Source organism: Saccostrea echinata, unplaced genomic scaffold (assembly GCF_033153115.1).
Source record: "Saccostrea echinata isolate AGI-Se365-2 ecotype Australia unplaced genomic scaffold, CSIRO_AGI_Sech_v1 ptg000075l, whole genome shotgun sequence".
Taxonomy (NCBI): Eukaryota; Metazoa; Mollusca; class Bivalvia; order Ostreida; family Ostreidae; genus Saccostrea; species Saccostrea echinata.
In genome coordinates this window covers 644,550-659,263 of record NW_026889824.1, presented here as the reverse complement: position 1 = coordinate 659,263, position 14,714 = coordinate 644,550, and the positions used below count along the sequence as shown (strand labels likewise).

General features: G+C 32.5%; 1 protein-coding gene across 9 annotated transcripts in view; it reads right to left on the bottom strand.

Moving 5' to 3' along the window:
- LOC133176479 (cubilin-like) overlaps positions 1–14,714 on the bottom strand; it is a 181,220-nt gene that overhangs the window by 81,945 nt on the left and 84,561 nt on the right. For all 9 annotated transcript variants that reach the window (XM_061311595.1, XM_061311593.1, XM_061311598.1 and 6 more), the window contains 2 exons: positions 7,982–8,189; positions 1,474–1,721 (listed from right to left, as the gene is read on the bottom strand). In XM_061311595.1, the coding sequence (XP_061167579.1) occupies positions 1,474–1,721; positions 7,982–8,189 (456 nt within the window). The remainder of the gene's footprint in view (positions 1–1,473; positions 1,722–7,981; positions 8,190–14,714) is intronic.

The following is a 14,714-nucleotide window of genomic DNA, read 5'->3' as shown; positions in this document are numbered from 1 at the left end:
ATTACAAGTATTCTTATATCATACCTGATGAATTTGAATTAAAAAGAATGCATGTATACCATCTATAGTGCTTAGTGTTACAGTTGAATACATGAAACATTAAACTGTTCTTTGACTAACTAGAGCAGAGGTAAAATTTATATCTGTACCCTTTGTCCATTAAGGGTGCACCTGTGGCGAGAGGGTACAGTTATATTAATAAGGAAAGAAGAAATATGTATGGACAGAATTGCCTAAAACTAAGGGAAATATTGCTGAAAGTGTTCATTATAACTTTGCTTAATTTAGTCATATTCAAGGTCATGGCTATTACACCCCTAATACCTTAAGAATCTACACTACCTCAGGATGCTTCTGCATAAGTTTAAGCTTTCCTAGCCCAGTCGTTTTTGAGAAGGAGATTTTTAAAGATTTTTCCTATATATTTCAATGTAAAACTTTGATTCCCTATTGTGGCCCCACCCTATCTTTGGGGGTCATGATTTGAACAATTTAGAATCTACACTACCTCCAAGATGCTTCTGCATTAGTTTCAGCTTTTATGGTCCACTGGTTCTTAAGAAGATTTTTAATTCCCCACCCTATTTTTGCCTTTTCTTCATTATCTCCCCTTGGAAGGGGGCTTGGCCCATAATTATTAAAATTTAAAATCCCCTTTATACGGGGATGCTTTGTACCAACTTTGGTTAAAATTGGCCCTGTGATTCTTGAGAAGAAGCTGAAAATGTGAAAAGTTTACAGATGGATGGACAGACAGATAGACAGATGGATGGATGCAGGACACCAAGTGATCAGAAAAGCTCTCTTGAGCTTTCAGCTCAGGTGAACTAATATGGGGAGAATTTTTTGTCAGCAAGGTAAATGTACAGCCTTCAGTGTTTTGCTTCACATTTCACATCATTTAAACACACTGCACAGAAATATAATATCAGTTTCTTGAATATAGAGAATGATACATCTCCTTTTCCTATTCACACCCTGTCTCAGCCCACGAAACCAATATCAGCCAGAGGGCCATAGACCTGAGGGCTGATATTGGTCAAGACCTAATACAGGATGTGAAATGGCTATTACATTTATCACCTACAATTAAATAATAACCAATTAGTTATCATCTTAAATACCATATACATTTTTATATAGAAAATTAATATAACGAAAAAATGTATTAACACATTAAAGATTCTTCAAGGTTTCATCTGCACAAAGTGTGATAAATATTGATCCATATCAGTCCTGAAGATTCATTTAAGCAGGATCTGCAGTATTAGCCCACGAAGCTGATATGGCTATTGCAAAGTAAGCTGTATAGCACATGCAAACACCCTGTATTTATTACTTAGTATATATGTAATAATCAAATGAAAATAATGATAAACAGCATCATTTGCTATATTTAGGATTGTGCATATAAACTTTGTAACAGTCATTTAAAATGTAAATATAACTACAGTCACTGTGACAAATACTGACCTATTTTCACAATATCTTTTATAAAATGAAAAGACACATTGAAGCCTCTTCTACTGAATTTATAATCTACGTTGGTATGGTATGGATCAGCCATGGCCCCCATCCGCCCCGCTCTGGTAATAAACTCCATAAACAGGTGCTCTCCTGAGGAGTAAAAAGTCACAGTACTGTGTTCACCACAGAACTTGTATAGGACAGGGGCCTGTCTGTTGGGTCCATCATAAACAGTGAGGGAATCATATGGACAACTGTAAAAAAAATATGATCATGCTTTAATCCTAATTGTATATTGTGTTACTAATGCAAGAACATGTCCTGTTCATAATATATAAAACTGGTCATTGATCAAGAATATTCAATCTAATTTGGATTTGACCTTGGAAGATATTTTTTTTTTTCTTTTCAAGTTTTGTTGCTCACTCATTGCATTTTGGGAAGAAATTTGAGTAAAATGGGATACAAGAAGAAGACTTTAAACTAAAGACGAAGGCATCTAAAGATCTACATACTACACTTTGAACCATTTAAGTTATAATCATTGCAGGCCCTATCCATACAGACACTCAAATTAGTAAAGTACCACTGAAACTGAGGTAATAAAATATATTACAGATATACAAAATACTAATAAATTTTGAAATCTGTACCCTTTCGCTTGATCAGAATTTAATACCTTGTTTAGGTGTACTGTACCTCTTTTAGTTCCCAAGGACATTCTAGGGACAAACGCCTGTCAACTATGTGTATAATATCTTTTGACAGATCTGAACTGTCTTTGCCTCTCTGGCATTTAATAGAATGCTTATGATCAGCAAAATTTGGAAATTTATGATAAATCTTTCAATTTACAGAACCACTTTCCTTATATCTATACATAAAGACAAAATCACATTCAGAAGTCTCCCTTCTCTGACAGGTAACAATACCTTTGTAATCATTCTATCATATTAAGAAGTGGTGGAAATTAAATGTGAATTATGGCTGATAGTGATGTAATGGAGTGCAATGAATTTGGGCTATACAGTTGTAAATATATGAATGGTTATGTGTATGTAATTGAATAAAAGCATTAGCAAGCAGTGTTCCTATATAATATGTGTTGTAATTTATTCATTTAGCACTTTATTGATTTATATTCAGATAAACGAATTGAGGGAGAAATAAGTTAATTTAAATGTATCTCTTTGAAAACCACAAACTCATGTTACGTACAGCAATAAAATGTACGTCCACACCATACGAAAAAGAACACAAGTCAAAAGTAGCAACTTCAGGTGGCAAAAGTCACATATACAGCAACCATCCTCGACACTGTTATCAGACAACTATATATTGTATCAAAATTTGAATTCTGTGAAACATTACAGAAACAGGAAATTATTAACGATTAAAATATTATATACACATATCAGTTTGAACACAAATTTGTAACGTAATTTGTGTATAACATGTAAACTGCAAATATGAATAGCTAGGTCCAATAATACACATTAAACAGTGTAATTAAAGCAGTTACTGGATTGCTCCTTATACATTGTGTTCAATTAATAAGCAACTCTACTGTATAAAAACATACTGAACATTTATAACTACATCTTAATCAAATATATACTACCATGCCTGAACATTTAATTGATCTATGCTGCCTCATTGATACAAACCAATAGTAGTGTCCATTTACTCACACTTTACCAGCAGTGAATCTCCCTTTTTGACAGATCACACTTGTTTCCTATTATGTTTGATATTTACAAGCTAGGATAAAAGCTTGATCCACAACTCCACTATAAACTACATGTCAAACTAGTCAGTGACGTCATCTCAATCAGTACAGTAAGATCAAATTAGCTTTCACTTTATATCCCATTGATTATTGTGGCACAATAAGGCCAGGGTAAAATTAATCTTTAGATTCTCATCCCTGCCCGCCCCTTTCAAAGTGCCCCGCACCGTTGTTTTTTATTTTGCTTTTTGGCTGTCAAACGTATTATTTTCATGTATTTTTTAATCAGCAAGAATCTGGGTCAAAATTTAAGAGTTATCTCCCGTCTGTATTAAAAGTTGCGTGGTGCTATTTATACCAAAAAAACTATGTGAAGAATGGAGAAAAATTGGCAATAAAAGCAGTTTAAATATGTAAGGAAAAGATAATTTGTCAGTATAGAGAAGGCAGAAAAGCAAAAATAACATAAACACATCTAGATACCATCACTGGCATGAGCAAGTTTAAGAGATTTTAACCAAGTAAAAACAGATGAAGAAAATACACATGGTCAAGTTTTAAATAACGATCTCCAGTTGTATGTGATTTTGCATTAAAAAAAAATAAAACATCGTTCAAAGACTTTAGAGAATAAAAATGCTAAGAAAATGTTAAATCTTAAAACTGTTCAGGCCTAGGCTTTTCAGTAGAATATTTTACAGATTTATACAATCCTGTTTTACAAATATGATATACATGTATTTTAATGTTGAACATGTAAAGTCTCAAGAACGATTGAGTGTATGAGGACAGTGGAAATCTGTGATATATCACACAGAACAGAAGGAGTTGTTGGTAAAACTATATAAGGTACTTGGGGAAAGGCCGATGAGAAAACATGCATGCATATGCAATTTTTTAGGATCAGCACCTCATTTTGTTTGGTGTGTGCCGTATCTGTGTACTTGATAATTTGTTAATAAAATATTTTAATTTTCTATAACAAGAATCTTCTGTAGATATTTAAAAGAATATGAAATCAATAAAATCTATTCATATTAGCATTAACATAATATAAAAATTATGTGTACGAATGCTTTGTTGACACTTTCAATTATAAAAAATAAAAAATAAAATCCGCCCAACCACCCCAATTTTTTTTAGCAAATTAGGATGAGAATCTAAATTTTAAATTTATGTGGCCTAAGTTGCACTTTTTAAAATTCATATGCACATTATTTATGGAAAACAAAAGTATTTGAATGTTAAAAAAAAGAACATTTATATTTATTCATCCAAATTCATTTGTATTGTTTTAATGTGATGTCATAATTGTTTTCCTGAACCTGATGATCTGCATAGCTATATAGATTGATATAAATATGGGAATCATTAGCCTAGCTGCACAAGTATGTTCTTCACTCTTTGGCACAAATGCATAGAATGGATATGAAAGTTTTTATCCTGGTAAACATTTTGAGTAGTATTTGAAAATCTTAATTTTAGGAAATTAATAATCAGATTTTAGGAAAATTTTTTGCATTTCCTGAGGGAACTCAGGGCAAATCTTGAACCCAATGAAACTATGGCAATGTCATTCCAAAATCCACAAATATCTTTCTCATCTCATACTTGTATAGTAAAAATAAATCTGTATATGGAAAAATATATATCCTAGTTATTGCCACACAATTGTTAATATCTACTTTAATTTGAACTAATGTTCCATGACAAAGTGATCTCAAAATCTTTTGGTGCCTTTTTAACAATTTCTCCACCAACTTGCGTATGATATGAAGGGTTTATGTTAAGATATGACTGAGAAATTTTAATATTATTATATCTTATTAATCAATGTAGAATGGTCATGCTGTAATACTTCTTGACAATCTCTGTTTGACCTTGATATGTTAAGAAAACAGTGAACACAATGTCAAGTTATCACATCCCAGTGTTGATGTATACACAAAGGTCTGTATGAATTGCATTTGATCAGGAGAGCTATAAGAATGCTAATTGTCATATTTTCTTTCCATATACCAATCACTGTATGAAGTACATTTATGAGCTCAATAAGTTGTCTTTCCTTGTAATTTATTTCTGAATTCATATAAAGAGATGCAGGAACATTCACAAATTTATATAAAATTACTCCCTTATTGCCAAGCTTCAGAAAAACGCTGAAGATTTAGTATCTGTGACTTCAATAAAAACTGCTGCAGAATTAGTGCAATGCTCCAAATGAGATATTGTAAATTCAATTAACACCGAGGAAGATGTTTTCTACAATTGATTTTTCCCCTCAGAACAAACTACCTTCTATCATTTTACATGTTTTATAACAGTGAATAATATATTTATATCTGACATCCTTGACTAATATAAATTAATCTGCATAATTGACATAGGTATTACAAATATTACAAAATGCATGGACCAAAAAAAAAAACCAAACTATTATTTTAAATATACCAGGTATTAAGTGCCAATGAAGTGAACCTAAAACTTTCCTGCATTGTTACCATCTTCCTTGAAAGATGGCAAAGAAAGATGATTACAGAAGTATTACTGGAGGTATACAGTCTTTGGACTAGGTCTCTTTTGTGATGGATTTAAAAAAAACAAGATGTGTTTGTAAAACACTGATGCCCCCATATGGCAACTTACAGCAAAGGTTAAACTTTCTCAAATGTAAATCAAATATGTTGGTACCCCAAGTAAGGTCTTGTCTCGAAGAATATACCTGTGAAATATGAAAGCCCTATAGCTAGCAGCAACCATTGAAAAGATATGGAAGAGGTTAAAGTTTTTCAAAAGTGAGTCAAACATAAGGTCATGCTCAAATGGTCGAAATTAATGGTGCCCAAGGAAAGGCCTCCTCACAAGAAATACACATATGAAGTATGAAAGCCCTAGAGCCAACTGTTCAAAAGTTATGGACAAGGCTAAAGTTTTCCAAAAGAACATCAAACTCCAAGGTTGAAGTCAAAAGGTCAAAGTTGTTGGTATTCAAAGGAAGGTTTTGTCACAAGGATTACATATGTGAAGTATGACAGCCCTAGCACCAACTGTTCAAAAGTTAAGGTCAAAGTTGTTGGTATTCAAAGGAAGGTTTTGTCACAAGGATTACATATGTGAAGTATGACAGCCCTAGCACCAACTGTTCAAAAGTTATGGCCAAGGTTCAAGTTTTCCAAAAGAGGGTCAAACTCCAAGGTCAAAGTTGTTGGTATACAAAGGAAGGTCTTGTCACAAGGATTACATATGTGAAGTATGAAAGCCCTAGCACCATCTGTTCAAAAGTTATGGCCAAGGTTAATGTTGGGTAAAATTTTGCTCCAAGGTCAAAAGGTCAAACATGATGGTACCCAAAGAAAGGTCCTGTCACAAGGAATACACTTGTGAAATATGAAAGCCATAGCTCCAACCAATCAAATGTTATGGGCAAGGTTAAAGTTTTTGCGGACAAACAGACAGATAGACAGACAGATGGATGGACAGGGCAAAAACTATATGCCCCCGAATCTTTGATTACGGGGGCATAAAAAATTCATAGGATGAAATCCTGTTCAATGCAAGGTAGATAATATTGGTGACTTGATTTATTTACAACTTAATAATTTTCAAGTCTTAGAACAAGAGACTCATGGGCTTACCTGAATGTAATACGTCAACCCTGTTTATAAGAATGCATGGAAAGGTAATTTAATAAGTATATAATAAAACAGTATAAACTGATAGATGAGGATATGTCCTGTCCTAACACTATAATCCCTGACCATGGGGCCATGAATTTCACAATTTTGGAAGAGAAAATCTTGATCATCATAACCATGCACATAGTTTGTCTGCTAAATACCCAGGAGCAGAGGATAAGAATAAGTATTAATTAGTAAGAATTAATGCATTTTCAAAATGTGATCAATAGAATCCCTGCCTCAACACTTAAGCCCCTAACCCAGGGACCATGTTCGAATTTCAGAATTTGGAAGAGGCACCCTTGATCATCATAACTATGCACTTGTTTTGTCTGCTTTATATACAGGGAGAGAGAAATACAGTACTCCGAATGGACAAGTGACCAAGACATTTATTTGTCAGAACTTCAACTTCACTTGTCCAAACAATTTTTAATAAAGATCTAATACTGTCAACTAGAGAACTATTAATTGAAATAAAGTCCATTATATGACTATAAGTGCTTGATTGATTTGTGATGCTATCAATAAAAACAACAAGCACATAAAACAAAATTTTATCTAGATTTCCTGTCCTGACAACATTAATTTTAGCAAGTGAAACTGTCAACATCAAGCAGAATCCAAACTTCCTAAGATCCATGCCTCTGCAGTAGTATGTACTAAACTACTGATAGACTTTTAACCAGTCATTCTTTTTATGAATTGGAGACTTCATTACATAAAAAGCACTTGTCCAATTGGACAAGTGCCAAGCAATATTCACTTGTCTGTAATATTTTTTTCACTGGTACCGGACAAGCGTTAATGTTGAGACCTGATGATGGACAAAAACAGATAGCAAACGGTCACCTGAGTAATGAGAAAAACAAATAAAAATGGCAAGAAATGAAATCAACACTTAATTTATTTATTTAAAGCGACTATTAAAAAAATTTTGTATCTTTTTATCATCAATGGTCAAAATTTGTTTTAATTTGTTTAAATTTGTTTCTTTCTTTTTAATTGTCATTTACAATTATATAGGCTGGATTCTGTCTAGCAATAATTTTGTAACAGGAGTATAATTATTACTGACATACAGAAATTTGTGAAAACTTATACTTACTAATCACCACCATGAAAAAGAGAAAAGTCATTAAATTTGATCTGGATTCTCTCCCCTGCAGCTCCATGTAAGCTGTATGAGCAATTTAGATTGTCTGGATATACTCCAGGGTATGTAGGAGAGATGATATTTCCAGTCTTTTCGTACACACTTTTGATAGTGTAGCTACAGTAATGGCTAGGTGATTTGGTTCCTACTTCATAGATTGCTGAAAAAATATAATTATATTCAAGTAGGTTATTATCTGAGAATAAAGTTGATGCATATATTACTCATCAACACTTGTGAATTATACAGTCCCTTAAATGTTATACTTTTCCATTTTTAGCTGGGCTTATTGCTCAAAGAGCAATTGCCGTCTATTAATTGTCAGCCTGTTCAGACGGGAAGTGTCGACCCCACAACCGCCATATTAAAGTTACATGTAAAAATATAGACTAGTACCCAAGGCCTTCTGAGTGCAAGCACGAAGCACTCGGGTACTAGGCTATGTTTTCATAGCCTAGTTCTCTACAAAGACAAAGAAAGACAGGAGAGGGAACCAGTTTTTGTTTTTGTTTACATTTGGCAGTGCCAGGTTAACACTAACCCTGATAAATTTGGACCGTGGTATAAGGTCCCAAAAACTAATTGGTTTATCATTTATTTTGATATTTTAAGATTTTTTAAACTTATTTTCATATAAGATGTCATTCAAGCCCTTATTTTTCTTAATATTATTATTACTTTTTTTTTTGTTTGTCAGTGTTCCAGCTAGGATTTGAAAATGGAGGGGTGCATGAGAAGGGCACTTTTTCGTGATTTACCATTTCGCTATGATCATTTTATATATACATATTATGTGTTATAGCCTGTCTGATGTCATTATTTATTCATAATAATAATAATGCACTCCTTCAAACTTTATTAATACTCATTTATTTTAATTAAATTTAAAGATATAAACAAGCACTAGTGTATTATATAAACACTCAAGCATAAGTACAGTGTGTGCATATAAAAATACATTAAAAACCATATTTTATGAGCACTAGAAGTTCACTTTAGCACAATGTTCAAAACATGATTCAATGTTGCATATTTGATTTTCATTTCAGGTGATTAGCTAATGTTCACAAGTCTTCTTTCTTTCTTGTTGAAGAATGTTGATAAACTCTCATCAAGTATGGAGTTGAACAGTTCTTTGTTGCAGTTGTATTTGAAGGAGAGAATTTTTGAAATTGTCTGGGTCTTTAGGTTGAATCTATGACTGGTCTTTAATAATTTGAGTTGGCTGAAGACTCTTTCTACCTCTGCTGTACTTAGTGGTTGGACTACTGCAATGCTGTAGAGAGTATAGACACCAATGGGTATACATCTGTTTCAAGTTGAGATCTTGGTATTGTGCTGAAATGAATAATCTATGAAGATCAAGTAGTGAACGTTGACTTGGTGCTGTGGAATTGATGAATTCAAGAAAGTCTTGCCATTGAAGTTGCAGAGTTTCTGTTTCCATGTCGAATTTCTGTGAGAGCAACTCCATTTCTGTACAACCATACATAGTCTCTACTGTATCTGTGCCTGAGAGGTCTAGAATGGCTAGCTGGTCAAGTGTATCTGTATCTGTGAATCTGTGTCTGATGTTCTTGATAAGTTACTCCAGGAAAGGCTCTCGAACAGCTGAGTAAAAATCAGTAGGTGGTGGAACTGTGATGTTGGCATCTGTCCGGAGTTTTTCTTCTTTGAGTAGCCAGGGTCCAGGTTGGGTTTTTCTCTTCTCTAGGATTGTGATGGTTTTTTCTACACATTGTGTTACATATTTTTCCAGTGTCTGAAATTCTTATTATTTATCTGTTCATACAATGTACATGTATGATTCATGTAAAAAAAATTCTACTCTGTAAATGAGCCCAGCTCTCTGTACTCCTGAGTTTGCTAACCATTCCTTCACTATGTGCTCATCATTCAGTTTTGCATTCATCTTTCTCCAACCACTTGCAGTCATCATTCAAAACGCATTCAGTGTTCACTGACTATTCATGTATAAAATATAAAGTTGAGACTTATTATTTCCAGAATTTGTAACCATCAATGATTAAACCTGCAAATTGGTGCAATACGAATTCCATTGAAAAGTTTCTTATACAGCCTACTCCGGATATATTGAAATTCAGGGGAGTATGCAAATTATTTCAATATATCCGTAATTCAATATAAGCGAAATCGACTGACATGAAGCCGCCATATTTAAAAGTTCAATCTCGATCTAAAATAAAGAAGAACAAACCCGAACAAATTAATTTGGTCATTGTTTATCTATTACAGTGAATAAATTACATGGAATACTGTGTTCGATGGCTATGTTAAAGGACCTTAAGTTTGTGATCCATTTGAAAAGACAATCTTCAACCTCATTATAATTTCTTGATCGCATTCTTTTACGTTTTGGAGAAAAATCACCAGACTCAAACGCTTCAATTACTGCTGAACGCTGCTTGTATATCATCGTAAGTGTACTCGGGTTAATCCCAAAATCCTAACTATTTCGGATTTAGGCTTTGTCTTCTTATCAATAGCCATAACTAGTTCGTATTTAGTAACTATCCAAAGACAGTTTTTCTTTTCTGTGGAGTTCCCTTATTACGTCTAGCCTCAATACGTCTGTATACGTGGAAACAAAGAATTCAACAGTGAATAAATTTTATTTTGTAAAAGCAGTATAAAAAACATAAAGTGAGGCATAATTACTATCACCAAACATAGCGACAGTAGCCAGGGAGTACTTCATTATAACTGTTATGAAAACAACTCATTATCACCTCTGGGACTGATAGGTTACTTCAATATAAGTGATATTTCAAAATAGCCGATTTCATTATAACTGTTATTTTAATGCAAAGAAAATGAGAGGCTAAAACTGGGGATTTATTTTTGTTTCAAAATAAGCAGAATTTCAAAATAAGCAATTTCAATATAAGTGGAGTAAGCTGTACTTTTCAATGGAAAATATTTTATGTTGTACAACTGACTTTATAAAATCATACTTCAACTACAGGCCAAATGACATGAATCATACTGAATAGAACTCATACTTAGTAGGCAGAATTCAGAACTCAGGCACATATGGATTTTGATTATTTTTTGCACATATACTACAAGTGTTTCCACATGACAATATCGAAAAAAAAAAATTATTCTCATAAAGTCAAGATTATTTTTGTTAATTTTTGAAATTTAAGTGCAAAAACATCAAAATGCAGTAAAAATTTTATCAAAAATTTATTTTGCTTTTTATGATATGATAATAAAAATCTGGACATGGCAATTAACATTTTTATGAATAACTGAAACCTTTTCCATTCAATATATCAATGATTATAAGACAATTTTTAGTTGTTTTTTTTTTTTTTGGGGGGGGGGGGGTTACTGTGGTATAAAATTGGGCTTAACAAGTAACTCAGTGAATTCATTATCCAATATCAAATGTCTTTTAAAATCCAATACTTTTCAATTTCAATATTTTATCTTGTGAAACAAAAATTTAAACAAAGTCTAAATTGTTGAATCAATAAATTTGGTAGGTATAAGGTATAATGGGAAAAATATGGTTGTCAAATTGGTCTTACTTTAAACAATTTATCCAAATTAAACTGAACCAGATTAATATTATATAATAGGCATGGAAATATATAACAATTTCATCCCAAAACTAGACTTTTTGTAGTAATATGGTTTAAATTATTATTTGAATTTATAAAGTAAATTTATCCCTTACAGAAAAAATGTTAGAAACTTATAAGTGTTTTATAATCCACTTATAAGCCATTTATAAGTCATCTATAAGTTTTGAAATTTATTTATAAGTGTACTATAAGTCAAAGTAAGTATAAGTGAGGAACAGATTTTGTTAATACTTCACTTATAAGTGAAGATTAACCACATATCAGTGAATATTTCACTTACACTTCACTTATAAGTGAAGATCAGTATGGTATTAGCCAGAATAAGTGTGGACTTAGAATTTTTACATTATACTAGACTTCTCTTGAGTTGCATTGTGGGTATTCAAGCTAACCAATCAGAAACTTTGTATCTGCAGAGATAAACAACAAGAATTTGAAACTTAGTTAGTCTCTGTGAAAGGATGTTGTTGGAGATTTCAAATTTATTTTGAGTATGCCTTCACATCAGGTTCAACAAGTAGGTTCTATTCACATCATCTTTTTATTTTAACTTCCTTTGCCTGAAATTTTGAATCAATTGACTCAGTTGCTTTCAGATTTCATAAATTTGAAGAAGCTTCAAAGTCATTAAATCTTAATTGATTCTTTTTGTCAAACATTTTTGTTGGTGAATTGAAATAATATATAAAGTTTGCATCATCAAAAAATGTCATATGAGAGGGAATTTTTTTTCTCACAAAATGTTATCTTAATTATTTCATCTTAGGTGCAGATGCATATGTATATGTAAAAAAAAACTTTGAACATCATGCAACCCCTGCATGATTGGAAGTTCTGTTCTAAATTAAGATCTTAAAGGCAGTGCTGTACTTCACTTATAAGTGACTTATAAGTGACTCATACTTGATAAAGTATTAAGGGCTAATACTTGACTTATAAGTCACTTATAAGTGACTATACTTGCATTAAGCAAAAGTGGCTAATACTTGGCTTATAAGTCACTTATAAGTCAAGCACCTCATTTGCATATAAAATCCCAATGAGTCACTAATCAGTCACTAATAAGTTAAATGTATCAGTGAAGTATAAGTCCAGTATAAACAACTTATAAGTAAAAGAATAAAGCACTTGTAAGTCACTAATCAGAAATTTCTGTAAGGGATATTTTCTCCCTGGCAGTAGTGTGATGACTTTTTAAATTCTGTATAATTTGAGTTAAATTGGGATCCATTTTATTTCAATCAAATTTGGTTCAAATTGAAAAATTAGCAATGAACTGTAAAACACACTTTTAACGAAGTGCCAGGGATGGATAATTTTGCTTCATTATAAACATAATTTGTTATATCCATTAAATTCAAAATATATTTTAAAGCCTCAGGGAATGAAATTACTTTGCTGCAAGTGTCAATTCATTATAACTGCAAGTGTCATTTCATTATAAGTGTGTGTTCATGTCAATTTATCATGTGTGTGTTCGTTATAAACATGTTTTTGTCCCCTGCTTTCACTGAAAGTGGGGGATATTAATTTGGGTCTGTCTGTCCATTTATCCATCTGTCCTTCCGTCTGTCTTTCTGTCTATCTGTAACACTTCAGTTTCCGCATGATATCTCAAGAACCCTTTGAGCTTTTGCGATGAAATTTTACATAGCAACTCCCTATGGCCTAAAGAAGAACCCAGGGCTCGACATTAACTTTTTTCCAACTTGTCCATTCGGACAAGTGACCAAGACATTTACTTGTCCAAACTTCAACTTCACTTGTCCGAAAAATTTTCAATAAAGATCTAATACTGTTTACTGAAAAACTAAAAATAAAGTCCATTACATGTGCATAATGTTATTTACAAATACAACAAACACATATAACAAAATTTAATCTAGACTTTTTGTCCTGACAACATAAATGCTGTCAACATAAAACAGAATCCGAACTTCATCAGTTCTATGCCTTTGCAGTAGTATGCAATTAGTGAACTTCGATCCCGATCGAGTGTACTTAATTACATAGCAATCTAAATCGGGATCGAAATTTGGTTTTTATGTACTGTTTCCATCTTAAAGTACCAGTAAACTTTCAACAGTCATTTAAATATTTAGATACTTCTTTATATAAAAATGCACTTGTCCAATCGGACAAGTGCCCAGCAATATTCACTTGTCCGTATTTTTTTTTCACTGGTACCGGACAAGCGAAAATGTCGAGCCCTGGAACCTTACTGATTTTGAGGTCACAAGGCCAAAGGTCAAGGTCATAAATTCATGAATCATGTCTGTTTTAACACTTTCATTTCCGCACGAAATCTCAAGATGCCTTTGAGCTTTTGCAACTAAATTTTACATAACAACTCCCTGTGGCCTGAGGAAGACCCCATTGATTTTGAGGTCAAAATTCAAGGTCAAAAATTCAAACATTCTGTCTGTGTGTAACACTTTCATCTCCAGGCAATATCTGAAGAAGCTTTTGAGGTTTTGCAATGAAATTTTTTAACTCCCTATGACCTTTCTCACCCCTCTCAAAGTGTCCTGCCCTGTTTTTATTTTATTGCATTAAAAGTCGCTTGGCACTATTTTTAGCACAGGGGCATGTGAAGATTTATAGCATATAATACAGGTTGTCGGCAGACTTTATATTCTAATAACATCTATTAGAACTGTTTAGTAAAGGCAAAATTAGACACCAGGGGAAGTTCGACCCCCCCCCCCCCAAAAAGCTGGGGACACAAATTCTCTGAATTAGCTTGTATTTTTAAAAATATTATTGTATAATACAGTAAAACTTGTTTAGTATGAACACAGATCAGGTATTGTGAATTTACGGATATAGCAAAGTTTTCTTGGATCCCCATCTAACAAATTATGGATATAAAAAAGTATTTCATAGGTCCCAGTGGCTTTGTTATAACCAAATTTTACTGTATTTCTATTTTTTAAGTGACTTGTTTCTTGATAGTTTTATCCATAGATTTAAAATGATATAATAGTAACAAATAATTCTTTTCATGTTCATGAACATTTTAAAAACAAGATGTGTTTGTGAAACACTTTCTCAAATGCAAATCAAATAGT